General features: G+C 35.1%; 1 protein-coding gene across 2 annotated transcripts; it reads left to right on the top strand.

Moving 5' to 3' along the window:
- Window positions 1-4,177: 4,177 nt before the first annotated feature.
- On the top strand, window positions 4,178-25,909 carry LOC129248495 (protein obstructor-E). 2 transcript variants are annotated; one of them, XM_054888056.1, is made up of 2 exons: window positions 4,178-4,393; window positions 25,092-25,909. In XM_054888056.1, the coding sequence occupies exons 1-2, from the start codon at window positions 4,339-4,341 to the stop codon at window positions 25,760-25,762; spliced, it is 726 nt and encodes a 241-aa protein (XP_054744031.1). In that variant the 5' UTR covers window positions 4,178-4,338; the 3' UTR covers window positions 25,763-25,909. The 2 variants fall into 2 exon arrangements, with proteins under 2 accessions (XP_054744031.1, XP_054744030.1); XM_054888055.1 differs by lacking the exon at window positions 25,092-25,909 and adding an exon at window positions 21,758-22,598.
- The last annotated feature ends 1,591 nt before the right edge of the window (window positions 25,910-27,500 follow it).

Consider the following 27,500-nt stretch of genomic DNA (forward strand, 5'->3'; position numbering starts at 1 on the left):
TTTGAAATTTTGTTATTCCAACAAAATTTCGGCTTCAGACGCCTTAAAAATGTTACAGACAACCTATGGGGACTCTGCTCTATCGCGTGCACGTGTTTTCCAGTGGTACAAATCGTTCAAAGAGGGCCGTACATCGGTTGAAAACTTGCCTCATCAACGTCGCCCAGCAACATCAGTAAACGACGAAAACATCGGAAAAGTAAAGGAAATTGAGCTTGAAAATCGCACAAATCGCAAAATCGGTTAACGCTGAATATTATTTAGACGTTTTAAAGCGTTTGCGCGAGAACATTCGTCTTAAAAGGAAGGAATTGTGGGACAACAAGTCATGGTTCTTGCATCACGATAATGCACCAGCTCATACATCACGTCTTGTTCGCGATTATTTGAACAAAAATAATGTTAATATCGTTCCGCAAGCACCGTATTCGCCTGATATGGCTCCATGTGACTTTTTCCTGTTTCCCAACACTGAGGCACCAACATCAGCAAAAACTCTGGAATGGGAAAAGTACCCCAAACGTGTCAAATTATCATATGGGACGAATGTACAATGTCTCTCAAGAAAGCATTGGAAGCGCTTGATCGTACACTGCGAGATTTGAGAGGAAACAGACAGATCTTCGGTGGCGCACTCATTTTATTGTCTGGTGGTTTTCGACAAACACTGCCCATTATACCACGTTCAACACCCGCTGATGAATTTAATGCATGTCTTAAATCATCAGTTCTATGGAGTCATTTACAGAAATTGACTTTGAAAACTAATATGCGTGTGCATACAACGGGATGCATCGGCTGGAAATTTTGCAAAACAATTACTGGATATTGGAATTGGGCGAATGGAAATTGATGAATCTACATCACCCTGGCAGCAAAATTTTATAAGATCACAGAAAGCATCGACGAATTGGTGCAAAAAGTTGTCCCAAACATTGCACAAAACTACAAAAACCATCAGTGGCTCAGTACGCGTGCTACATTAGCAGCCAAAAACATCGATCAACTTCACCATTCAGCATGGAATACCCAGTGAAATGACAACATATAAGTCCATCGATACTGTGGAGAATCAAGACGAGGTTGTCAACTATCCAAATCTAACTGAATTCTTGAATTCGCCAGGCATGCCCCGCACGTTTTTACATTGCAAATTGGCGTACCCATCATTCTTCTTCGAAACATAAATCCACCACGACTTTGCAACGGAACCAGACTCTCAATCAAGAAAATGATGAACAATGTTATCGAGTCAAAAATTTTGACTGGAAAATTGATTGACACCTCCACGTAACCCAATGATGCCGACAGTTATGCCATTCGAATTCAAACGTTTACAGTTCCCGGTGCGACTCGCTTTCGCAGTGACTATTAACAAAGCACAAGGACAATCGTTACAAGTGTGTGGATTAAATTTGGAGAATCCATGCTTCTCACATGGACTGCTCTATGTGGCTTGCTCACGTGTCAAAAAACCTTCTGGTTTATTCGTCTACGCACCAGATGCAAAAACAAGAATAATTGTGTATCCCACAGCACTTCAATAAACATCGAATTGAAACTAAACTTTGTAATGTCACAATTTTTTCGAAAAAAACATAATCAATAAAATGGCTTAGAATGAATTTAATATTTGTCTACTGATTTTTCTTTGAAGGTTTTTTTATTAAATTTATTTTAGTTGGCGTAGCAACGCGAGTCGGGTTCAGTTAGTGTATATAGATAAAAAAAAATTATCAATATATCATTTAAAAAATTTAAAATAATTCTATTCGAAAACTGTTCACATTAAATAAGTCGCAAAATTTTAGATTTTTTTTTTAAGTTTTTTAACTTACTTCTTATTATTATTTATTGAAGCCAAAGGAATTTTTAAACTCATCATTCACAAAATAAAACAAAAAGAGTTTGTCTGTAAAGTCGGTTTACTGACGATAGTTTAACGTGACAACGTCATAAGAAAATACTGATGGAATGGTTGCATTTTTCAAAAGAAAATTTTAATTTTATTTGTTTGATAGATATTTTGTATGGCTATAGAGAAGGAGGTAAATCGAATCGCAATGGAATTGATCAATTTACACGTACACAAACGTGAAAAATGACGAAACATTTGTCAAATTCATGAAAGATATGTTCACTTTTGATTGTGCAGGATGTTAATAAGTCAACAACACTAAGAGGCAACATAATCGATTTGATTCAAGACACATTACACTCGAAACACTCAATTTCATTTACTTTACAGACAACCGCGTTTTTTATATAAACATAACAGCAATAATATATATATGTATATATAAACACATCATTGTTATGCATATAAACATAATATCGCACACACGCACACAAACCAAAATATAACACAACATAACATAACATAACATAACATAACATAATAGAACGTAACATAACATAATAGAACGTAACATAACATAACATAACATAACATAACATAACATAACATAATATAACATAACGTAACATGCAGTTCAAGCAAGATAACGACGCATGAGCAAGATAACGACGCCCTTTTTGGTGCAGTCGGCTACATCAAATTATAAGACGTTATCACGTCAAAAACTATTTAAGCCTACAAATTAACTAATTTCTAGAAAAATTTACAGCAAAGTCCAAAATACTTGGACCATTTCAAATGCAATCACTCCGCATGCTTTTATTTTCTAAGATTAATTTTTTATTTATGCTTTTATTTCCAAAAATTTGTATCCGCGTAAATATAGCATTTCGCGCATTTCTGCAATTTTATTATAATTTTGTCATGGTTATATTTATTTTTAAAACCTGATAAGATATGAGTCACCTATCGCAATACCCACTAATTTATGGGCATTAAAATTTTATTAAATGTATGAATTACTTGTAATTCAAAAATTAAAATTTTTTCAAAAATATTTTGCATTATCATACGAACACAAAAGAAAACCAAAACCAAAAAAAAAACCTCATTTACTCACAAAAGTGGAAGTACCAGGAATTCTTAATAAATAAATTAAGAAGTCACAAATCTACCTAATTTGTTATTCAAATATTGTACGCAGACACACGAAATGAAATGTTGCTCATTTTGATGTGCCTGCCAGTAACAGTCCATGGGCGAGCACGTCTTACCGGTTCCACAGATCTGCAGATTTGCTTTTTACTAACTTATTTCGAGGTTTTAAATTTTTTATCGCTTCACTTGAGCATAACTTAAGAAACTTGCGTATGTTACCAACTCTGTTTTCCGCGAAAAATGCTTACGCATAATAAAGTTGCGCGCTCGCGCCAATGAATGTGTGACACTGAGACTTACAGCATATCTTTTGCCCGAAGATTAAGTGGTTTGGTGACGTTGGGCAAGCCAATCTTCGGCGATGAAGATTATTGGCTTTTAATAAGTTGACCTTGACAGCTTAATGCTGATGCAGCAGCATACATAATAAATTAATAAAAAAAGCATTCATACTTAAATATATTAAGTTGAGCAACAAGTTAATAAATGAGATATTAGTATTCAAAATCAATCAAACTTCACACTTTCAATATTGTTCATCAGCAAATGTTGACCTTTTTGATGTACTATCGACGCACACAAATTAGCTTCTCCACTGCAATGTTTATTTCACCAATTCTTGCTACATCAAAATCACACCAAGCTTTGGAGTTTTAGCAAAGCAAATATATTAAAAAAAAAAGAATAAATTCACAGCTTGTCAAATATTATGCAAAGTATTGACGCGCGCATAATAAAAAAGATGTACGCGAAACTTGATTTTTTTCTGGCAGTTTCGCTTTCATCGCTGCTGATGACGTTGTGAGCTTTCAAGCACTGCGCTGCTTCAGTGCCCGTTGCTCTGCGCTGCAGCATCCATAACTCACCCACAAAAGTACATATTTTGGTTAAACATGTATACACACACATATATAGAAATATATATGCATATGTATGGAAATGTGTAGGTACATATCTTTCGTACCCGTCGGGCACATCTTTTTGCCACTTTAACGGGTCTGAATTGCAGTTATTAACTCTGTGCGAATTGGATTCTGCCGTCGCTTTAGAGTAGCACCAGCATTGATATCTACATACACATATATACATACATACATGCATATTTGAAGCGACTTTAGCTAGAAGCTATTACCTTTCAGCTTCTATTCGCTGCCGCTCGCCACCTCAACATTCAGTCTTAAACGAAAGCTTACGCGCTGTGGAGCATTTTTTGCTAAGCACGCTATTGTGAAAAAGAAACGATAAAAACTTTTTGAAAGGACTTTAAGGATATTCCATATACGAAGTGTGTTTATTGCATATTTAAATTTAAAGTAGTGAAAATGTTTAAGATTTTATTAAGTGCAACATTGTGTGTGGCCATGTTTGGCGCTCTGGGTTAGTATTGAAATTCTAATATTTTTACTTTATTTAGTTTAATTAGTTTAAAATGGTGGTGTTAAATAAAAAATGGCGTATGTTTTTTTGTATTTGCGGTTGTTATGTGCATGTATAATTCCTTATGGCTCCACGAGGAGGCAAAGGGCCATTACGTGCATACCAAATCAAAAGATTTAAGACACAAACTTTTCTCTATTTTTATGCGCTTTTAGGTTTTTGAACCTTTTCTTGGAAGTAATACCCGTGTATCTAAAAATAAGAAGGAAACTAAAAAAATGGAATTTTAAATGAAATAATTTTGGCCGTAAATATTTAATAACAATGAGGTTTTAATACAAAAATATGAAATGAATGAATGATTTAAATTAATTAGAATTAAGAAATTATAATTCTTCATATCTGCATTGTTTTTGGATAAGGTCAAATTTTATATGAAAAACATAAAGTAAAAAAAATACAATAATAATTAAAAATCATAATAAAATCATAATCAATGATATTTTAAAAATTTTTTAATTAGATTGATTTTAAAATTGAATAAAAATAAATAAGTAAAAATAAATTCAACAAAAAATTTAAATTTTCTGAAAGTGCTGTAATCGAATTTATTTATTGATCAAATTATAAAAAACACATATTAACCAAATCTAAATAAAACTTTTTTATAATAAGCACATACAAAAAATAAATCTTAGAAACCAATTAAATTATTGTTATTATTATTGGGTAAGGTCAAGTTTTAAATTAAATAAATAAATAAAAACTAATTCCATAGACCAAGTTTTCTGAAAGTTTTGTAACTATTTATTTTAAATAAAACATATTTGTTTTGATAAAATAAATACAAATAAGTATTAAAAATTAAGTGTTATTAATATTTTTACTATTTTTATATAAAAAGAATAATAAATAACTGAAAACCAATTCCATAAAAAACCAAGTTTTCTGAAAGTGCTGCAATCAATTTTTCATATTGATCTAATCTAAATAAATAAAAATTTTAAATAAAAGAAAACTAAATAAATATTGACTGATATCATGACTGACAATTTTTTAATATAATGAACCTTAAAATGTATTAAAATAAATAACTAAATAAAAAGAAATAAATTCTACAAGAATTCAACAAAGCATTGTAATACATTTTTTGTATTCAATTAAATAAAAAAAAATTAAATATAATATAATTATCATTCATGTTTTTATTATTTTCGGATAAGCTCAAATTATAAAATAATAAAAAAAACAAATAAAAAATAAACTTGCATAAAAAGTAATAATAATATTTTCATTATTTATGATTAAAGTCAATTTTCGAATGAATAAAACATAAATAAAAATTAATAAGCAATAAAATAAAATTATTACAGATTTGTAAAGGATAAGCTCGGTGTCCATTGAGAGGGTAGATTTACGGTTTAAGAGGCAATATATAATTTGAATTCTTATTCCTAGAGCTTTCTTTTTGGCAAAGATATGTGTTTGCTAGGTAAGCGAGTCAAAATTCATGGCTCACTTCTTTAGTGTACTTTCTATAAATGGATGTTCATTTCATTTCGTTTTTCGTTCGTCATTTTCGCCAAGCCCAAAACATAATACAATTTTTTACGGACCAGTTAAAAGTAATGATAGTTAAATAAAGAAATTAAATATATAAAAAAAATAGTTTTTAAAAATTCATTTTTTCTTTAATTCCTTAAAGTAAAATGGAATAGAACTCGGGATCTAATTCGTATAAGGCAATTTAACTTATTACACAGGTTATGGGAATAAGTTTGCCCCCATAAAAGAGATGTCGCTGCTGATACTCTTTTTTTGTGTTCGCTCTAGCAATATAGTGTTGATTTGAAGATGTAAATGTGAGGTCTCGATCTGGCATTCATTTGAAGCGTAAAGATCCTTTTTTATCTGGCGTCAAAAATGTCAACGTTCGTCCAGAAAAAAAACAGCTTCTGCGGGAAGTCATGCTTCTTCATTACCTTTTAAAGAAAAGTGCAGCTGAAGCGTGTTGTATATTGATCAATATTTACTGTAATCACGCTCCAGCAAATACAACTTGTAAAGTGTGCTTTCAACGCTTCTAAATGGCAATTTTGACATGAGTGATAAAAATCGAGAAGGGGCACCGAAAAAATTCGAAGATACTCAACTACAACAGTTATTGGATGAAGACGCTTGTCGAACCCTTGATGATATTGATATGTCTAAAGAGTTCATTGTTGACAGATCAACCGTCGGTAAACGTTTGCATACGATGGGAATGGTTCAGAAAGCAAGTAACTCAGTAAGCAGATGCCACATCAATAGAAGGAGAGGGATATCGAGAGACGTTTGGTGACTTGTGAGATGCTTCTTGAACCGCAGAAAAGAAAACGTTTTCTGCATCGCATCGTCACTGGCGATGAAAAATAGATCTACCTTCTACTCAAATATGAACGAGACGGTATCAATAAAACGGTCCGCGGATGACATATGGCAAAAATAATTTTTTTGTTTTTTGGTAGGACTGTTATAAGCTTACATGGCAAATTTCAGCGTAATATGTCACATAGTTTGTTTTCTGTGCTACTGTAAACAAGTCAAGCTCGAGTGTGTTCTTCGAATTTAACGATGGAAATTCAAAGAATTTGTTTGAAATTTTGTTATTCCAACAAAATTTCGGCTTCAGACGCCTTAAAAATGTTGTAGACAACCTATGGGGACCGTTTTATTGATACCATTTCGTTCATATTTGAGCAGAAGTTACAATATTATGATAAACTTAAGCGTCGAAAAAGTTGGAGTCTGCCTGGTGCACAAAGTCTATTGACAGCAAAAAAAGTATGCATGCTTCAAAGGTTATGTTGTGCATCCGGTGGGATCAGAAGGGTTTCATCTTTTATGAACTCCTTAAACCATCTGAAACCATCACTAGCGATCGTTACCGTCCATTTGAATCGAGTTCTGAGCTCGCAAAGAAAAGCGGTCGGAATTGGACAGTAAACATGACAAACTGATTTTGCTGCCTGATAACGGCAGGCCACTCGTTGCTAAATCGGTCTAGAAATATTAGGGGGACTGAATTGGAAAATCTGGCCCCACCTACTGTATTCCTCAGACATTGCACCTTCGGATTACCATCTGTTCCGATCAATGCAGTCAGCCTTTATTGGAGAGCGGTTCACTTCTTACGAGAGCATCGCAAACTGGCTCAATGAATGAATCAAGGCAAACGAACTCGAATTTTTCATGAGAGGAATCCGCATGCTGCCTGAAAGATGGAGTAAAGTTGTAGCTTCCAATGGCACATAATTCATCTAGTCTCTTGTATTATTTAATTGTTTAAATAATTCGTAACTTTAGCTAAGAAAGGCCGGAAACTTATTCTCACGCCCAATGATAGCACCTTCAAAAATTCTGTGTTCAGTTTCATTAATTCTTCAATTATTCTAATGCTCTTTCAAAAAGTACCGTAATAAAGCAGTTTAGTCGCCTAATTGTAGAATCTCTACATTTTTTCCCCTAAAAAGACAAAAAAAAAACCAAAACCAAATAAAATTTTAACGACCGTAATTGCCGAATTTCACCAAAGGAGCTATGTCGTAATAAAATAAATATTCGAATTTTGTCGTTGAAAGTGCTCAGAAATAGCTGCACCTGAAATGAATATCAATTGCAAATAAGCGAAACATCTGGAATAACAGGTACAAGCGGTATACTAAGGCAACCGCACCTAGAAATATACAATACAAGTACCTGTAGGAACATATTATATATAAGGGTGGCTGGGAAGAAATAGCCCAGCAATAATAGAAATAATCAACACAATTTAAACATTCCTTCAAATGAATATTTCTGTTAAGTGCTGCTTGCGTTGCGACATTTGAATGAATCTTTATTAATTTCCTTTTTGTTTTTGTTGTTTTTTTTATTTATTTATGCTTATTGCTTTTTGCTTTGTGGACATTTCAAGTTCGCATAAACAAAACGTAAAGTGCTGATAATTTGTTATTCTCCGGCTTGCTGTAATTTATTACTACTTTGCATCGCAACGCAAACAAACAAATATTTCGCGGTAGTAATCACTCTGTGAAGCGTTCTAGCGGAATTTCAAAGACAATGTGGACGTTAGTTTGTTGTTATAGCCGGCTAACCTTTAGAGTGTAATGCAAAACTTTTTTTATTTTTTGAGTTTAAACTAATTTACCTATTTTCGTAGTATTAATATGAATGCAAATGCGCGATGGGCTTGACGATGAGCTAGGTTTAACAATAATGCCACACGAAACGCCCAATAGGGACTCGTTACTGGCTATTCATATATGTGAAATCAGTTTACTTAGAAACTCAAAATATCTAATTTTTTTTGCGAAAAAAACCGAAAATGTCGAATATTTCGTACTGATCGAAATTAAAAATAATTTACATTGAAAAAACTTTTATTTTTGGTGAACATCTTTGAATGCATTTCATTGCTGAGACACACTTCTGATGAAATTGGTTTACTTTTTCTTGAGGTTTGATGATGCGTAAGCGGTCACTCAGAAATTGTCTAATTTTTAGCTGTAAATTGAATGGGGCTGGTCTTCCTGGGGTTAATGACAACAATTAATTAAGTACCACCTGTTGAGTTTAACATTTTCCCGATTCTTACTATTTTGTAACTCAAGTGTCTGAAAAAGAAATTGAGTCGGTACAACACCTCCTCTGTGAATGTCCTGCACTTTAAAGCAGTCGTGCCAAATATCTTGGCGATTATATTTTTGAGAAGCTGGGAAATTTGCAAAATATCTGACTGAAGGGGCTAGTTACCTTCTTACAAAGATCTAAGCAACTTAGTTCGGGGGCGGGAATCAAATTCAGCTATCACAATGGGCCTTAGGGCCACCGAGTGTCTTGTGTTAAAGAAGCAACCTGATAGCCTAACCTAACTCAAGTAGATTTTATGACTTGTTCTTGCTGCTTTTCCGGTAATTTCTTCAATAATTTGAATATATTTTCAGGGAAGTTGTTTTTTGAAAGCAGTTAGTACAAATCTGCATATTTACTGTAGGTTTGTCTGCATTTGTTTCTCTCAAATTAGCCATCCTGGTGGTATGGCATGGATACCGTTTATGGTATTAATTACAGAAGATTGATGGCGCATGTTTTCTCTTACTTTCTTCACTTAAAGATAACTGTTGGATCGGCCTGTTCGACAAGTATAGCAATTGTATACAACAGAATTTACAACCTCAATGTCAATAGTGACGTCAGTGCCGATGCGCCAGTGCGCCGACTGTTTGTTTGATGACAGGAGGTACTTCGCTCTCGGATATCCATTTTGCCTCTATCTTTCGTCTTTGATATTACTGAAGGTGTTGTGGATTGCCACTCCTTTCTGGAATCCATCTTGATACCCCATCTATTCCATATTGGCTATATAAGAACTCTATTTGCACGGAATGCACCCGTTGTGAGAGCTCAAATCGAATTCAATACTTAAAAAGAATATTTTTTTTTGGTTAAATATTTGTGTATTTTTTTATTGTATATTTCCCAAAATATTTTCCGTGCACATTAAATAATATCACCTCCTTCGAAAATCTTTACTTTTTGAGCTATGCCACTTTTTAAGTTAGCCTTCTCCATACAAAAACCTAATATATGTAATTGCTTCGGAAAACATCACACTTCTCGAGCCAGTTAGGCGTGTCCCAACCGGCTACTTATTCGTATGTGAAATGTGAGGCGACTAACAATACTGTTAGCTTACAATAAAAAAAATCAATTATTTATAATTAGATGAACACACACATATATTCTAACATTTATGCACTCGAAGGCGCATCTCGCTTCTGAATTGCAAAATTATCAGTTTCCGAATAGTTAATTGCAATCGAATCCGTAATTCCCAATAACAAATAGATGCATACACTTTTTGCTACGATCATTAAAATTTTTTAGTAAACAAGTTCGCTGCTTGACTCTTTTGTTTGCACTAATTTGGCCTCACAATTAATGATGATACAAAAATATGTTATCAACCAATTTTAATCCACAGCAGCAGTTAACTTAAGGGGTAACACCACTGTAGAAATTTCAAAAAAAATTTTTTTTTTTATAAGCTTAAAAAATTCTTTAAACCTTTTAAAATACAGAACAAACAGTTTTATACGTTACCGAAGTCTATATCATAAATATTTTAAGCTTTTAACCAAGCGTTAGTGACTGCTACCTAACGATTTCTCCAAATTTCCAAACTTTAAACGCGTTTTTCTCAAAACACGTTTTCTGAAATTGGCACGCAGCATAACTCAAACAATTTTAAATATTTTTAATCAGGTTTTTCACTACGTCTGTATAATAACCTTCTTAAGAGAAGAGCGTAGGGGATTTTCGATAGATTAATTTAAACGATTGTTATAATTATTTAAGTGCCGTTTTTCCAAAATAGAGTTTTTTTCTTCAAATGCTTGCTAATTCCACAAAAATAAATATTTTTTAAATCTCCTACGTGTTTCTCTAGCTATTCTTATCTAGATTAAGAAAAAATAAATTTCCTTGTTCCAGATTAAAATTTGCACCCTCTGTGCTGCGTGCCGCGGAGCTCCTTCAAGAGAAACCACATTACAAAAATGTCTCCAATACCGCCATTTTGTAAAATTTTTCGATCAAACTTTGTAGTTTTGTATTTTAGTATATAAGTAATAACTTCCCAAGTCAGAGTGATTGTTTTCCCTTTCTTTCTATACAAAAAAATTCTTTAAAAATCGTGTTTATTTTACGCGTGTAGAGTGGTGTTACCCCTTAATATAGCTTGTCAATTAAACCAACAACAGCAACGAGCTATTTGTATTTGTCGCATTTAGTTGCGCCTGCATATTTGTGGTTGTCTTTTGTGTGTGGTATCCAAGGTCGCCGTCTACGGTTGCTGGGCTGCTGCTGCTGTTGCACTGCACTGTGGTCAAACGGTGTAATAAATCAATTGACTTAAATAATTTACCTGGTCATGAAACAAAATAAGATTTTGAGAAAATTAAAATAATGTCTTGGTATGTCTACTGACTTGGTAGTCACATGAAAAATGGCTGTCAAAAAATTATGTCTGGATCTTTCATCTCTTTAACAAATTGTAATACATTATTTCAAACATTATAGAACGTATGCAGAACCCTATGGATTTTGGAAAAAGTGATTCGAAAGCATTTCTTAATATTTAAAGAAAAACATGAGTACCAACGGCAAAGGGAAAATGTGTTGGCACCTGCTTGAAGCTGAAGTACACCGGTACTGATTTTAGTGATTGCAAAACATGCTTCAAGTAATCGGGATATGTGAGGTAAAAATTTGTGAAGGAGAAACGAACAGAAAGCGAAGCGAAACGAACAGAAATGCTTCCTAGAGACACTTCACAATACACATCAGATATATATAATTGGCGCTTATACCCTTTTTGGGTTGTTAAACAAATTGAGGGACCTACAGGTTTAAGCCGACTCCGAATAGCAAATGATTTTTTATGAGGAGCTTTTCCATGACAGAAATATACTCGGAGGTTTGCCATTGAATGCCGAAGACCGATTACTATTAGAAAAACTTTTTCTATCTCGGATATGTATATAAAATAATGACAAACAATAATTTCAGAGAAAATAATTTTTTATTAATACGAGTAACCATAATATTACAATACCCGGCATCCGTTGCTATGCCTCGTTGAATAAAATCAAAACAACCAATCTGAAAAATATCAAGCAAAATTATTTTTATTAATTTTCTATCTCAAACCGTTTTTGAACTTTGCATTTGGGTCATAGCTGAGCAGCTTATGCGGACTATGAAGTCTAGAGTGTGCTATAAATAGTGGGAAATAGGAAAAACTAAGATTTCTTAGATTATATTTAAGCAAATATTCGATTATTAGTGACGAATGAAAGTGGTGGCGCGGCCCTGGGGCTGTGGGAAGGGAGTTCCATCATAAAAACATGCCTATAACCTTCATTGGGTGAAAATAATATGAATTATAAAAATTTTTACGTCATGGTGTTGTCGTTTCGTAGTGATGCGCGGACTACGTACAGACATTCACCTTTATACAATGTGGCGCAAAAGTAACCTCGCGATGTATTTTGGCTGTAATTTAAAAAAAAAGAAAAACTTTGATTTTTCTTGTGGATTATTTTTATTTGGTCGTTTAATTTTTTTTACATCAAGTCGAGAATATGATGTCATATAAATGGCCGCTGCCACAGTTGATTGCCATTTGAGCCCTTTTTATGGCATTTTCCATCACTTTGGCCAAAACTTCCGGCGATAGGTCCTCACATTCTTGACGGATATTGTCTTTAAGAGCTGCAAGAGTCTGAGGCTTGTTGACATAAACCCGCGACTTCAAAAAACCCCACAAAAAGAAGTATGGAGCGGTCAAATCAGGCGATCTTGCTGGCCAGTGCAAATCGCCAAAACGGGAGATTAGAAATGGGCCTCATCACTCATGATTATTTTTGATGAAAAATCATCTTCCTCTTGATAGTGATTAAGGATGGCTTGAGCGTATGTTAGACGCGATTGGCGGTCAGCAGCTAACAGCTGATGGACCGTCTGGACTTTGTACCTAAACATCTTGAAATCTTGTACCAAAATTCGCTGTAAAGACCGTCGACTGATACCCATTTGCGTGGCACGTCGTCTGGTCGATGTCGACGGCGCTTCCATGGCATCCTCAGCTACAGCAGGAATATTCTCTGCAGAACGGCTACTCCGGGGTCTGCCACGCCTGGCAGCATCTCGTGTTGTGCCAGTCTCTTCTAGGCGAGCGGCTAAACGTCGCAATGTTTCCCCAGTAGGCGTTGGACGGCGAGGAAATCTGCGACGAAATTCACGTTGTGCCAAAGTCATCGACCGATTATTGGTCAAATAAATAGTCAGCAATATTCCGCGTTCTGGAGCAGTGTAGCGTAACATTGTTTATTAACGTGTATTTCGCATGTGTTTACTACACAAATGTCAAAACAAAACTGACATTAGGGGCCAATCGCAAAATTTATAGCATTTTCTGATAGGAGGATTACTTTAGCGCCACCTGTTGGTATAGATTATTTGAGGATCGGACATATTATAATTTTTTTTTTTTTTTTATTTTATAAAGGTTTTCATAACAATAAAATTATTATACAAACTGAAAGTAGTGCAGCGCTAGCATCGGAGGCTTTCGGCTGGATATTATAGTTTATTTAACATATATTCAACTATACTGACACAATTTTTTATTAAAAAATTTAAAAAATTACAATTGTTATTAAATTTAATGCAATGACATCATAAAAAACTGATGCACCCTGGTGGCCACGATACAGCGGTGAAAAAGCATCTGAAAGCAAAAAACCAAAAACAATTCTTAATCTATACTTTAATGCCTATCCTCGTACGTGGCAGTTTTTTTTTATTTAATTTTTTTTTTTGAGAAAATGGTGCAGGTGTGAAAAAGGAGCTTGTGTTTTTACCCTTTTTTGTTTTCGAAAGGCTTGAAAAAATATTAATTTTTGGAATTTTTAAAAACGGCTATGTACGACTGTAGCCAATACATGTACCAAAATTAAAAAAAAAATTAAAATCGGTTCATAAGTCTTCGATAAATCGAGAGTGCCGTGTTCAGAAAAGTAGTTTTGAAAAAAACGTGTTTAAAGTTTTCATTGGCCTTTGTAACTCACTACCTGCACTTATTGTATTGAATACTTCGTCAATTTTCAAGATTTTAAGTTAACATTTTTTTTACATATATTTGAATATATCTACTTTAAGACAATGCAAAAAAAAAAAAAACTTTTTTGAAAAATCAGCACCCCTTAACAATTAATGCCATTTTTATTAGTTTCATGTATCAAAAGTTATGGAATCGAAGAAATGTCCCTTCTTAGACCACTGTGCACTGTCTTTTAGCAGAATTTGTTACATAATATCGCCCAACTAAGCATCAAAGCTTTGAGCATCTTCGCGGTGTCGCCTTTTTCACCTTCAATCGCTGCTCATCTGCAGCGTATTATTTTTTTCTTTTTTTCTTTTAAATAAATTTTATTGCTAGGCAGCAGTTTGTGATTGAATTCACATACATAAATAAATAAAATGCATACAGTCAAGTATATATGTATGTGCACATGTATCGTGTGTGCCATAAAAGCTTACGGGTTTGTTAGGGGACAGTTATCGTGTTGGCTACACTGGCAAAACTTGTTTGCATTTCAACACTTTTGCTTTCAATGGCTCGCAGAATGTAACTGAACATTCGATTTTTGATGTTTACTTATTGTTGTTATTAATGGCTTTTTGTATTTTTTTTTTTTTTTTTGGTATTCTTCTTTTCTCTACTGAACATTGCCGCTTCTTCAAGGAATGCAACTTATTATATAATATTAAACAATGCGAGGGTTTGTTGCTAATAAGTATTAAGAAAATAAAGGGTTTCCAATAACAGGTGTTATTGGTGAGTGGATTGCGTTATCGAGAGATGATTAACGATTTTTTATGGCCGGTATTGGATGATATTGATCTGGACAACGTTTACGGCGCTACGTGCCACACAAGCAACGAAATCATTGATCTTTTACGGGAAAAGTCTCCAGACCGTGTTATCTCTCGACGAGGTGATCACAATTGGCCACCGAGATCTTTTGATTTAATCCCTTGTTAATTGTTTTCTTTGAGGCCACCTAAAAGAGAAGGTGTACGCCAATAGCCCAGAGCCGATTCAAGACCTTAAAAATGTAATTCGTGAAGCTATCGAGGACATAGGGTAGCCAGTTTCCAATTCGGTTATGGAAAATTTCATGAAAAGGTGGTGGTCATTTGTCAGATGTTATTTTCCCCTATTAATGGCATACCTTCCTCTTTATAATGAAATAAACATCCGATCATTTATATTAAAAAATAGTATTTTTCTTTGAATGTCAAAATAACACCTCTGTTTGGAAAACCCTATATAAGAAAATGAATTTTTTTATTTTGTAGAGTATTTTCAATAAAAATGTATACGTTCTGCGTGTACGAATTTTCACCAAGCGCTTTTGGTACTCTGATTGAGGTAATTCCATGGCATGTGATTTGGGTTCGAAAAATGTCCTCATTATTTTTTTGGATATTTAATGGTGTACCATACCATTCTAGGTTGCTCTAATGGCAGGGTGGCGACATGTTGAAATATTTCGAAGAATACACCAGCAAATTGATCAATACGCAGTAACTGGTTTAATTTACGTCGAAAATTACAGAAAATTATTGCAAGAAAATACTCTCGATTTACTTGGTTTTTTTTTTGTTTTTATTAATATATTTTTTTTATTACCAAAGTCATTAAGGGGGGAGCCTGGTTTATAAGGTCAAAAAATTTTTTTTTTCATTTTAAGAGATTCCTAATAGATTTCGGAATATTCACACAAAGTTACAGAGCCTAATTCTCAATATTTCCGTAGATACAAAGCCCCAGGTAGGCGAGCGTTAGGTAGTTACTCTGTGACCGGACAGCTATAGTACAAACTTTATCTTCTTTTCTCGACTTTTCATTTTTATGATTTCTTTGAATTGGCGTACATTAAATTCTCTTCTATTTGAACAAAATAGATAAAAAAAATGTTTCAAGATTTTTATACCAAGTTGAAGTGATTTTTTTTTTATAGAAAGGAATTTTTTTCTTAAAACCTCCAAAAAGTTGAAATTTTGGAACTCCTCTCAGTTTTCTTAGTTCATCTAGAAAAAAAATCATGATAATTAGAAATCCATTTGAATTTTTTTTTGCTTTAGATAATAATTACGAGCTGTATCTTGTACGCCAGTTGGAAACTCCAGCGTTGCAGCTCTCTACTAATTTCTATGTTAAACATTTTTTTCAACTTATTTTAACCAGTACAAAAATTTTTTATACTTTTTAAATGTTCAATAAAAGATAGAAGACACTTTGCAGTGCTAAATTAATTTTTTCCTTAAAAAAAAAAAAAACGCAAAGAGATGCAATTTTTAGACCTTATAAACCAAGCTCCCCCCTTAAACCCCAAAGGTTCTTACTGTGCAAAACTATAACTGAAACTTAAATTACTAAAATAAAAAAAACGCCCGAACTATCCCTTTTTATGCGAGGAATAAGAAAAAGTTTTAAATATTCATTATTCATCACTGTTGGCGTGACGGTCTGAGTTGAACCTTGGCCTTCCTTGTCAAGATTACTGCAGCTTTATAAAAAATATATTTAGCATTCTTTCTTTTTCAACTTCAATAAAAATTTGGTTTTATAACTCCAGTAATGATGCGATTGGTGACTGTTGGGTCGGACTCAGCCTTGAAAATCATGCCTTTGGCGAAATCAACGCATCTCGTTAAGAGATGTCTGTCATTTGCGAGCTATGAAGGAATTAGTGACCACCCCACCAAGATTTAATCGCCACTTGGCTTTCAGAATAAATATAGATTTCTCTAAACGTAGTCACAGTTTTACATAACCACATGGCCACCTCATTAATGGCTAGAGTTTCAATCTGAATTACGCTACAGTGATTAGAAATATTATTAGTTTTTACTTCTTACAATACACGCCAATGTCAACATTATCGTCAAGCTTTGAGCCATCAGTAAAGAACCGTAGGCAGCTTTTTCGGCCAAGTATATTGTCAACCTACTCACGTCTAGCTGGAATTCTAGTACTAAACAATCTATTAAAATATGGTTCATCCAAACAATAGTCCAAAGGATTAGTTGAACCCAAACCGAGTGTTATGGTCTAGTGTTCAACACCTAAATCGCGCCATTGCTTAGTTGCCGAGCAGAAGTGTTACCTGCAGAAAAGAGTATTCAGAGCATCAGAGCGCCGCTGATACATATAAGCGCCATACGTTGCTACTTACTCTGCGTTGAAGTGATTAATAAAACTTGGGCTCCGCTCCATGCGTTGTTGATGTATGTTCTTCTAAGAGATGCTACTAACTCAAAATAACTTCGATGCGTGCCAGTAGTGCTATCTCTATGACTTTGCACGGACTTTTCAAACGGCCCTCGTACATATCAAAGATGTCTAAGGTATGATAAATAATCATTTCTCTAGATTGACTTTAAAAAGAAAGGTTTACACCTCAAAATTGGGCTTAGAATGAATGGCATTAAAAAATTAAGCATAATAGAACTCGGATCTGGTTGAGTTGAAGAATGAATGTTTCATGTGCCTATATGCAATACAAATACACTCGCAAGACAAAGCATTCTGAGTACGGCGGCCATTAGAAACGTCAAACTTCATGATGACATTGTCAGATTTCTTATACAAACTCATTCACACTGGTGTTAGCAATCCAAGCAACGTCCAAAAAAGTAATGCAAAGCGTTTATATTAATTGATTTTAGCAGCAGCCCTAAGTATGCGCGCATTATCATTAAAGTGTTTTATATTTGTAAATTATAAAATAACTCATTACGCACATTAATTGTGGTCAAAGCACATCTAATGCATTTAGTAAAGGTGTAAATTTTTTTAAATCAGTGCACTGATGACACCCAAGGTGAAGCAGCGCCAAACAAATAATGGATACAAAAAGAAATTTACACATACCCGCATTTGTTTATATGTATGAGGGGGCATGTGCGAACATAATATCAAAGTACAATAATTATGTTATTTCCACCACGTAATTTATATGTATGCATGTACATACTTATGTATATTAGGGTGCCTCACTGGCAATCCAAAAAAAAAAACTTAATAAATTGATGCTGTTTTTCTATCGGTATTATAAAATTTATTACCTTTTAAGATTTCCACCAAATAAAATTTCGGAAAAATCTTAAGATTTCCGTGCGTTGGAACGATTGAGGGTACCTTCAAAAATCGAGATTTTTATAAATAAAGCTCTTCTTCTTCTTAATTGTCGCGATAACCGTTTACACGATTTTGGCCGAGTTTAACAAAGCGCGTGTCTTTCTCGTACTAACTGGCGCCAGTTGGACACACCAAGTGAAGCCAAGTCCTTCTCCACCTGATCTTTCCAACGGAAAGGAGGCCTTCCTCATCCTCTGCTACCACCAGCTGGTACCGCATCAAATACTTTCAGAGTCGGAGCGTTTATATCCATTCGGACGACATGACCCAGCCAACGTAGCCGCTGGATTTTTATTCGCTGCACTATGTCTATGTCGTCGTAAAGGTCATACAGCTCATCGTTCCATCGCCTGCGATATTCGCCGTTGCCAACGTGCAAAGGTCCAAAAATCTTACGCAGAATCTTTCTCTCAAACACTCCAAGCGTCTTCTGCGCCATACATTAGTTTTTAAAAATATTTATCCCCAAAATCGCCGCAGACAATTGAAGATTTTATGTCAAAGAAATCGGCATAGAAATGTTGACAAATGTACCAGCGATGAGCTTGTGACGTGAATAGGTTAATTTTGAATTGAGAAATTGATGAAAAAAACTAACAGTTACTAAAACAAAATGGTTTGTGTTGGGTAATCTCACTGGAGGCTAACCACTTCAGTTACCGTAGGTTAAATTTCTTCCAAGTATTCCTAGCACTTGGTAATTGTCGTAAAGAGAGATTGCAAATAAAATCATCAACATTGGTTGAATTATTTAAGTTTTCTTTAAAGCTATCTGCCAAAAAAAAAAGCCGAAAAAGCATCAAAAATCTCATTATTTATTATTTTCATACTGTGGATAAAATGTTTAAGCATTTAAGCTAGACCTTAACTTTTCTAGGGGTTAATTTTGTGTGTGTCTTGATGTTGTTCCTGAAATGAAGGGACCTGCCTCCGAATAGCTGATAGAAATACACTTCGAGGTTTCACATTGTCTGCCGAGGAGCGACCGCTATTCGAGAAAAGCTTTTATATCAATTGGTGTTTCATATCCGCGGTTTTGAGGCTGTGTACTTCCGAATGGTAGTCACTCACCAAACAATTCGTTTACGGCGGCCGCTAAACTCTTCTGTTAACTAAGTTTTTTTTAATATTTTATTTATTCTAGTTCTAGTTCTAACGGGTGATTTTTTAGCTATTATTTTTTTAAACAGTTGGTTTAAACAGCTGACGCACGTTTCGGGTTTTGGTTTACTGTCAAACATTTAACCATGAATCGTCTTACAAACGAACAACGCTTGCAAATCATTGATTTTATTATAAAAATGCGTGTTCTGTTAAGACAGTTTATCGCGCGCTTCTTCCATTTTATGGTCAGTTTAATCGACCCACTTAAGCGGCTATTCGAGCTATTGTGACTAAATTTAGAACCAAATTTACATTATTGGACATCAAACCGCCAATCACCAACACGCTTACGTAGAGTGCGAACTGAAGAAAATATCGCAGCTGTATCGGACAGTGTTAATGATGACCATCAATTATCGATTCGACGCCGTTTGCAACAATTGGGCCTCTGTTACTCAACAATTGGTAAATTTTGCGAAAGGATTTGGGTGTGAAGCCTTTCAAAATACAGCTGGTGTAAGAATTGAAGCCGAAAGATCTACCGCAACGCAGAATTTTTGGTGAATGGGCTCTTGGAAAGTTGGCCGAAGATCCACTTTTTTATCGAAAAATTGTGTTCAGCGACGAAGCTCATTTTTGGATCAATGGGTATGTAAATAAGCAGAATTGTCGATTTTGGAGTGAAGATCACCCGGAGGAATTGCAAGAGCTACCAATGTATCCAGAAAAGGTCACAGTTTGGTGCGGTTTATGGGCTGGAGGTATCATTGGACCGGACTTCTTCAAAGATGCTGCGAATCGTGTGATATCCAACCGTGAAATGATATCCAACTTTTTTTTGCCCAAAATGCAAGAGCTTGACTTGCATGACATGTGGTTTCAGAAAGACGGTGCCACATGCCACACAGCACGCGTAACAATGGACTTGTTGAGAGGCGAGTTCGGTGAACATTTTATTTCACGTTCGGGACCTGTCAATTGGCCACCCAGATCGTGCGATATAACGCCTTTAGATTATTTGTTAAAGCTCATGTCTATTCAGACAAGCCTGCTTCAATTAACGCATGGGAAGACAACATTAAAGCATTTATATGTGAGATACCGGCCGAAACATTGGAGAGAGTATGCCAAAGCGGATGGACTAAGCGGATGGACCATTTGAAGCGCAGTCGTGGTCAACATTTGCATGAAATAATCTTCAAACATTAAATTATATGGACTGAACAATCGATTTAAATAAAAATTTCATGCATTTTTCTGAATTTTACGCGTGTTTTTTTGAACAACTTTCCTATAGCTCTTAAAAAATCACCCTTTACTTATACTTATATATGTTTATATTCGTTTGTGGAAAATAAAATCCATTATTTTGGGGTAAAATTTTTGCCGAAATAAAACTGTTTTATGGTTGATCTTTAGCTCCTGAGCGATGCTATGACTGGCAACATGGCGATCAAATTCGATTACTTCTGTGATTTGATCAACATTTCTAACATCAAAAATGCCTCAACGGCATAGGCGAAATCACGACTTCCTTGTGGGCACCACTCTCTGGCTGCCTTTACAAATAAGAATTAAAAAAAATACTAAGATAAAGTTAAAAAAAATCTAAAAACAAAAAAAAAAAAAATTTAAATAAAAAAAAATTAAAAAACACTTAATTTTGCTCCAACAAATTATTATTTATATAAACTAAAAATCTTATTTAATTTTTTTTATTACACTAATTATATACTTATAATTCCGATCGAAAAACCACACAATTATTTTTTTTTAGCGAGACACCCTAATGTGCATACATACATATGTATATTTGCCTTTTACACGCTTTTCTTGTCAACAAAAAGCTGACAAATGGGCCAACGCTTTACCGGCGTTTTATTAGCTTCGCATGCATACTTACGTACTGGGTTAATCGCCGCTTTATTCAAGCGAAGTTATTCAATAATGAACTCAGCAGTTAAAATACATTTTAGTTATTTGGTTTTCGTTGGGGAATGTACTATACTTTTATAAAAAAAAAATGAAATGTAATGTTTATTTTAAGAAAGTCGAACAATAAATAATAATAATAATAAATAATAATAATATATTATAAAAAAACATAAAAAACTTATATACAAAAAAATAATGAAAACTTGGCTTCCATTATTTGAATGCACACATCTCTTATCAACTAATTGCTAATTTATTATTTCACTACTTATTCGAATTGCGTTAAGTACGTATTTGTGTTAGTGCGGAATGTTATTTAATATTTCTATGTACTTTAGTTCATCACTCATCTTATTTGTATTCGTGTGTTTAAAAAAATAATAGCAATAAAAAAAAATCAACTCGAACTTCTCATCCCCTTCATTCTTCACTCTGTCTAGGTAAGCAATTTAAATCAAAATATATTAATGAATTCCGTTTTATGCTTTTCTTTCTCTTTCACCTTCCAGCTAACGGCCAATGTCAGCAACCCAACGGCACCCAACCCATCTCTGGCTCCTGCGATGCTTATATCGAGTGCAAGGATGGCGTTGCTGAGGAGAAACTATGCCCCGATGGCCTACTCTACAATCCAAAATCCTCTGGCTATCCTTGCGGCTATCCAATCGATGTCGAATGCTCACAGGGACAAGCACGTCTCCAGGCCGCCCAACCAACCGACGAATGTCCACACCAATTCGGTTACTATAGTATGGGTGATTCCCGCAATTGTGGCAAATTCAAGAACTGCGCCTCCGGACGTGGTTTCGTATTCGACTGCCCCGAAGGCTTGGCATGGAACAAGGATACTTACAAATGCGATTGGCCCGATCAAGTGCCTGACTGTGATGCCGAAGCTTTCCTTGGATTTAAGTGTCCACCACCGAAGCCATCGCCCAGAGGTGCATTCATTGGCGAACCCGAAAAGGAGTATGATTTCTATCCATCGAACGACAACTGCCAGGTCTATTTCATCTGTATAGAGGGGCGTCCACGTCGTATTGCATGTGATGAAGCGAGCGCCTTCAATCCGGAAACCCAAGTCTGTGACGACATTGAGAATGTGCCAACTTGCAGTCCTGACGTACAACAGCGTGGACAGGAGATTAAGAATGCGCGCCTATCAGCGCAGACAGCGGCAGCAGCGAAAAGGAGATTCTAAGAAATAAAAAAACTAATTTACTTATCTACTTTAAAATGTTTTTGTTTTTTCTTTTTTTGATACTCTAGTCCATAGTGAAAAATGAAAAGATTCAATTTGGCCATTTTGTATGTTTTTGTCATCAATTAAATCGGACAAACAAACAGTTATGTGTGTGTTTTATTAATTTTTCTTAGTATTGCTAGAATTTCGCACCTTTAAATGAACTAAAACTGTGGAATTTTTTCTATCGATTTCAGGTAAAGTTGTTTCCTCAAGCTATCTGAAGTTAGCATTAATGTATTTCCACGACCTCGCTTACTATGCATGCACTCCTCTTCTTTACATATTTTATCGCCACAATGGGGTCTAGGTTCGAAAACCGGCAAGAAAAGGTTTTTTTACATGTAGAATCTAACAATCAAGTATTTGTTGTTGTATTAGCAGTATGTAACATTTCCCATAATTGTTTGTGTGGTTTTTCATGAAGTGACAGACCTTAACTGAATATAAATCCGGGTTGTTCCCGTAAAGTAGAGCCAAATATCGTCGAAATTAAATCAAGTAGTCGGTTATTCACGGAAATGCGTCGTTGCTCTATATCCTGCGGGCAAAGCCTAATTTTCATATAGTGATCGTGGACGCGTAGTATCAAATCAGAGATTTTGATATCAGTGTCTTAAATTTATTGTAGAGTATTGGCTCTCGTTGTACTCTGGCAAAGTGAGCGAAAGGCGTGATGAAAGGCCAGGTTTTAGTATGCAGCATTTCATAAGTCGTTTGAGAAGTGCAGCGAGAAGTGATGATGAATAAAATAATGACTAATCAGCTAAGCTTGTTGCATATTTGTAGATGATAAGAATATTAAACACAAGTTACTTAACAATGACTTTTTTGTGCCAGATATAGTATTTGAAAACACTTTTCTTCTATCAAGCGCCAGACAGACACTTGCTTGTAGATCAGCAGAATTCCCCAGTTTTAGTTTCAATAATTTCGAATGATATCACAATTAGTTTTTTTGGGTGTTTGGCCGAATTTCTCCTCCTTTTTGTGGCGTACGTCTTGATGTTGTTCGGCAAATGGAGGGATCTAGAATTTTAAGCCGAATCTGAACGGCAGATATTTTTTATAAGGAGCTTTTTCATGGCAGAAATCCACTTGGAAGTATTCCATTGCCTGCCGAGAGGCGATCGCTATTAGAAAAAGCATTTTCTATCATTTTGTTTAATGCTCGGATATTCGAATCTACGCACTTCCACATTAAAACTCTATAATCAACTTTATGGACGAACAAAGGGCAGTCGAAGTTCTCATTAAGTATGAGGAACGGTAGTGAGTGATGTCAATTCATGTTGAAAATATTATATTTCAGAGGCCTAGTCAGGATCTTAGTGAATTTTAAAGAATCAGCTGGTTAGCTGACGTCACCGGGTCATGGCAGCGGTTTGTTTTCGGAAAAACTGAGATTGTGTTGGTGATATAAAGGGTTTTCCAATAACAGGTGTTATTTTAGGATGGATTGCGCTATCGAGAGATGATTAACGATTTTTTATGGCCAGAATTGGATGGTATTGATCTGGACAACGTTTATTTTAAACAAGATGGCGCTACGTGCCACATAAGCAACGAAACCATTGATATTTTACGGGAATAACACCTGTTATTAGAAAACCCTTTACGATTGTGTGTACTCCTTAATTTGCTTCGTTGCAAGAGACGGTGACGTGGATCCGAAGTTACCCACTCAATTTCGTTTTTCACCATAGCTCAAGATCACGACTCTAATCAGCCACAACTCAAAGCAGCCAAGAGAGACTCCGTCATGAAGGTTAAAGAATTCTTGGTTGCTGCATTCTTAATAGTAATAGGATGATCTATACATTTTTAAATATCAGTAAATCCAGTCATAATGCATACATACGTATTGAGACATCGTCCCCCAAGTATGTGAGGTCCCAGTAGACAGACTTATTCGGTGCAGATGCGATTGTGGTCAATTATGGCCGTCAAAGTAACATACAAATAACTCTAAGTCGGTGCCCCACAAACAGGTAACGTTTTTTCTAATAAAACGATTTTTTTTTTTGACCAAGCTTCCCGGCACAAACTAAAGTTTCTAAACTTCTTGGAAGAAGTGGCAAAGTAAGATGAAGTGATAAAAAGTAGCTACATTCTTTCCTACATATAGCGTAAATTAAAGTGACTTTTGTGAAGCAAATTCAGGATGTAAATTTTAGATCCATTTCAGAAAGTTAAAAAGAATGAATGGAAAGAAGAATGGGTCATTGTAATAAATATTATCTTCAGATACTCTGACCAATATGAATTGAAATAATCTTCCATTAGATTAGCTATTTGAAACCCAGCTTGAAAAGGTAAACCATTTCCATGAATGTGAATAGACCAGATATGGAAGTACTTGAATCCATTTAGGGTCTTTGAAATCGTTTGCATATTCTCAGATTTTGTGCATTTAACACCATTTACTTTTTATATCACAATGGCGGCGTAAAGTACGCTCCATTTGGATCAGTTTAAAAATATGTATAAAACATAAAAAGTGTATATATTCACCTGTTATTAAAAAAAACTTACTCACAATTTATTTTTAACAAAATTAATAACTCTTCATCTTTCCCTTCTTATATTCCATTAAATAGCCCACTCCGCTCGAAGTTCATGCCCTGAACCGAATGGCCGCTTCGCCGATGATGAGCAGTGTGATGCCTATCTCGAATGTAGGGAAGGTGTGCCTGAAGAGAAACTTTGTCCCGATGGCCTGCTCTTTAATCAGCGCACCAAAACAACTGGCGATTGCACGTACTTGCCCTTCACATCCTGCAAGGAACGCGCGCGCCTACAACCAGCCAACGGTACCGCCGAATGCCCACGTCAATTTGGTTTCTACCCATCAAGCGATCCAAAGAATTGCGGCGTCTACAAGAATTGTGCTCACGGCGAGGCTACACTCACCAAATGTCCCGAAGGATTGGCTTTTAATGTTGAATCATATCAATGCGACTGGCCTGATCTAGTTGCTGAATGCGATGCTGAGGGTTTTCTCGATTTCACTTGCCCACCACCAGAGATTGTCGATGGTGTGGAGAAGGAAGTGGACGTTAGTCCCGAGGGTGAGCTACGCTATTTCCGTCATCCCAAAACATGCAAGAAATATTTCGTATGCGTTAATGGCCATCCACGTTTGTACAATTGTGGCAAGTACTTGGCATTCAATGTGGAAACAAAGTTATGTGACTTCTACACACATGTGCCGGAGTGCTATGCACTTTTGAAGGAAAAGAAACTGGCTGCGGCCGCCAAGCAGGCATGAGGCGTTATACCCTAAGCTGTTATTGTTCGACTGCGTGTCAAATTGTATTTTATTTTTGCCAATAAATCCAATTAAATTCTGAGAGCTTTAACGATAACTTACATAATCTATTTTGTAAATGAAATAATAATTAAATATTTAAATAAATATTAAAAAGTGTATTGCGCATTAATTTCGACTTGATACTCACGACTAAGCATTTGGTGTCTAGCAACAATGCTGATAAGTCTTATGTGCCGAGCAACATAGTTGAGCAAACATGTTGTGTTGCGCTACGTTGCTTATGAGTATTTTGAGTCTAGCAACATTGATGGTAAACATTTGGTGCTTAGCAACATTAGTCACAAACATTTTGAGTTAAGTAAACGTTGTGAGTCGACTATGCAGACTCTGAATAATTTGTATGGGTATTTTTCTGTTTAAGAAAAAAATTTAAAGAAAAATAAAAATAGAAATTGTAAAAGCGGAATTATTTGAAGTAAGCTGACATTTTTATAATTAAAGTAGCCGTAGTTAAGTTATTTTATTACGATTATATGTGTAATGGAAGAAAGTGAGTTAGATTCTTTTAAAGCTCTCTATATGGAAGCATGAGCTACATAAAAAGTTTTAACTCGCTGTAGAAAGAAAAGGTCATTACTTCGAAGGCATTTTTTGGGGAATATGAAAGTAAATGCGCTCAAGAAGGAAAGATGAGTCAGTTGCTCCACTTATAATGTCAAACAAAAGAGAGAAAGAATGTGAAAGAATAACCCATCTGCTATGTAACGGCTTTACACTTATTAGTAAACACTTAGCGTAATAAGAAGGAATTGAATGCTTCAACTTCAAAGACTTAAATAGAAGGTATTGGCTCCTCGAAATTCAAATAACTAAAGGCAAAGAGAACAACGGTCTTTGGAACACGGATCGCATTTCATAAGTGTGGTAAAAGAGCAAGTGAGATTTACGGATTGCTGAAAAAACTTAATATTTCGAAAATGTTTGTTTACCGCGCGAGTTTTCGTTTTTCCCAAACGTCTGAAGTGACAGACAGAAAAAGAAGTGGTCGTTCCCGCGTGGTTCGAACCAGTGCAGCCATTAACGCCGTCCGACAAAGAATTCGCAGAAATCCCCTTAGAAAGCAGAAAATCATGTGCAGAGAAATGAATGTATCGATCAGATCCATGTCAAGACTAATTAGAGATGATCCCCACATGAAAGCCTTCCGTCGCTCAACTGGTCATCTTTTGACAATGCGCTTGAAGAAAATTTGACTCGACAGATGCCAGCAGCTTCTTCGGTGGCACGCGGTCAACGGACATGAAAATATTCTTTTTACAGATAAGAAAATATTCACTGCTTTAAGTTTTTAATAAGCAAAATGAAAAAATCAATGCTAAAACTTCTAGAGACGTAAAAAACGTTGTTCCAAGAGTTCAGCGTGGTCACTATCCAGCCTCCGTAATGGTTTGGTGGGGAGTATCTTTTCATTTCTGCAAAAGGATTAGGAGCCCATAAATAGGCAATAGTATTAGGAATACATTCGAGTTGCACGATTAATTGATTCCGTAGAACTCGAAACCGTGAAACTGGAAGCTCAGATTTAGTATACCATTTTAATGAAAAGGTATGTGCATATAGCTTAATTATATTATATATATTATCCATGGAAATTCGAAAACCGTACTTCCGTATACCTTGAGGGAATGTCGTATTTTTTTCCAGTGTAACTCGAAATCGTGCAACTCAAGTACTA

The sequence above is a fragment of the Anastrepha obliqua genome, chromosome 5, assembly GCF_027943255.1.
Source record: "Anastrepha obliqua isolate idAnaObli1 chromosome 5, idAnaObli1_1.0, whole genome shotgun sequence".
NCBI classification, from domain to species: domain Eukaryota; kingdom Metazoa; phylum Arthropoda; class Insecta; order Diptera; family Tephritidae; genus Anastrepha; species Anastrepha obliqua.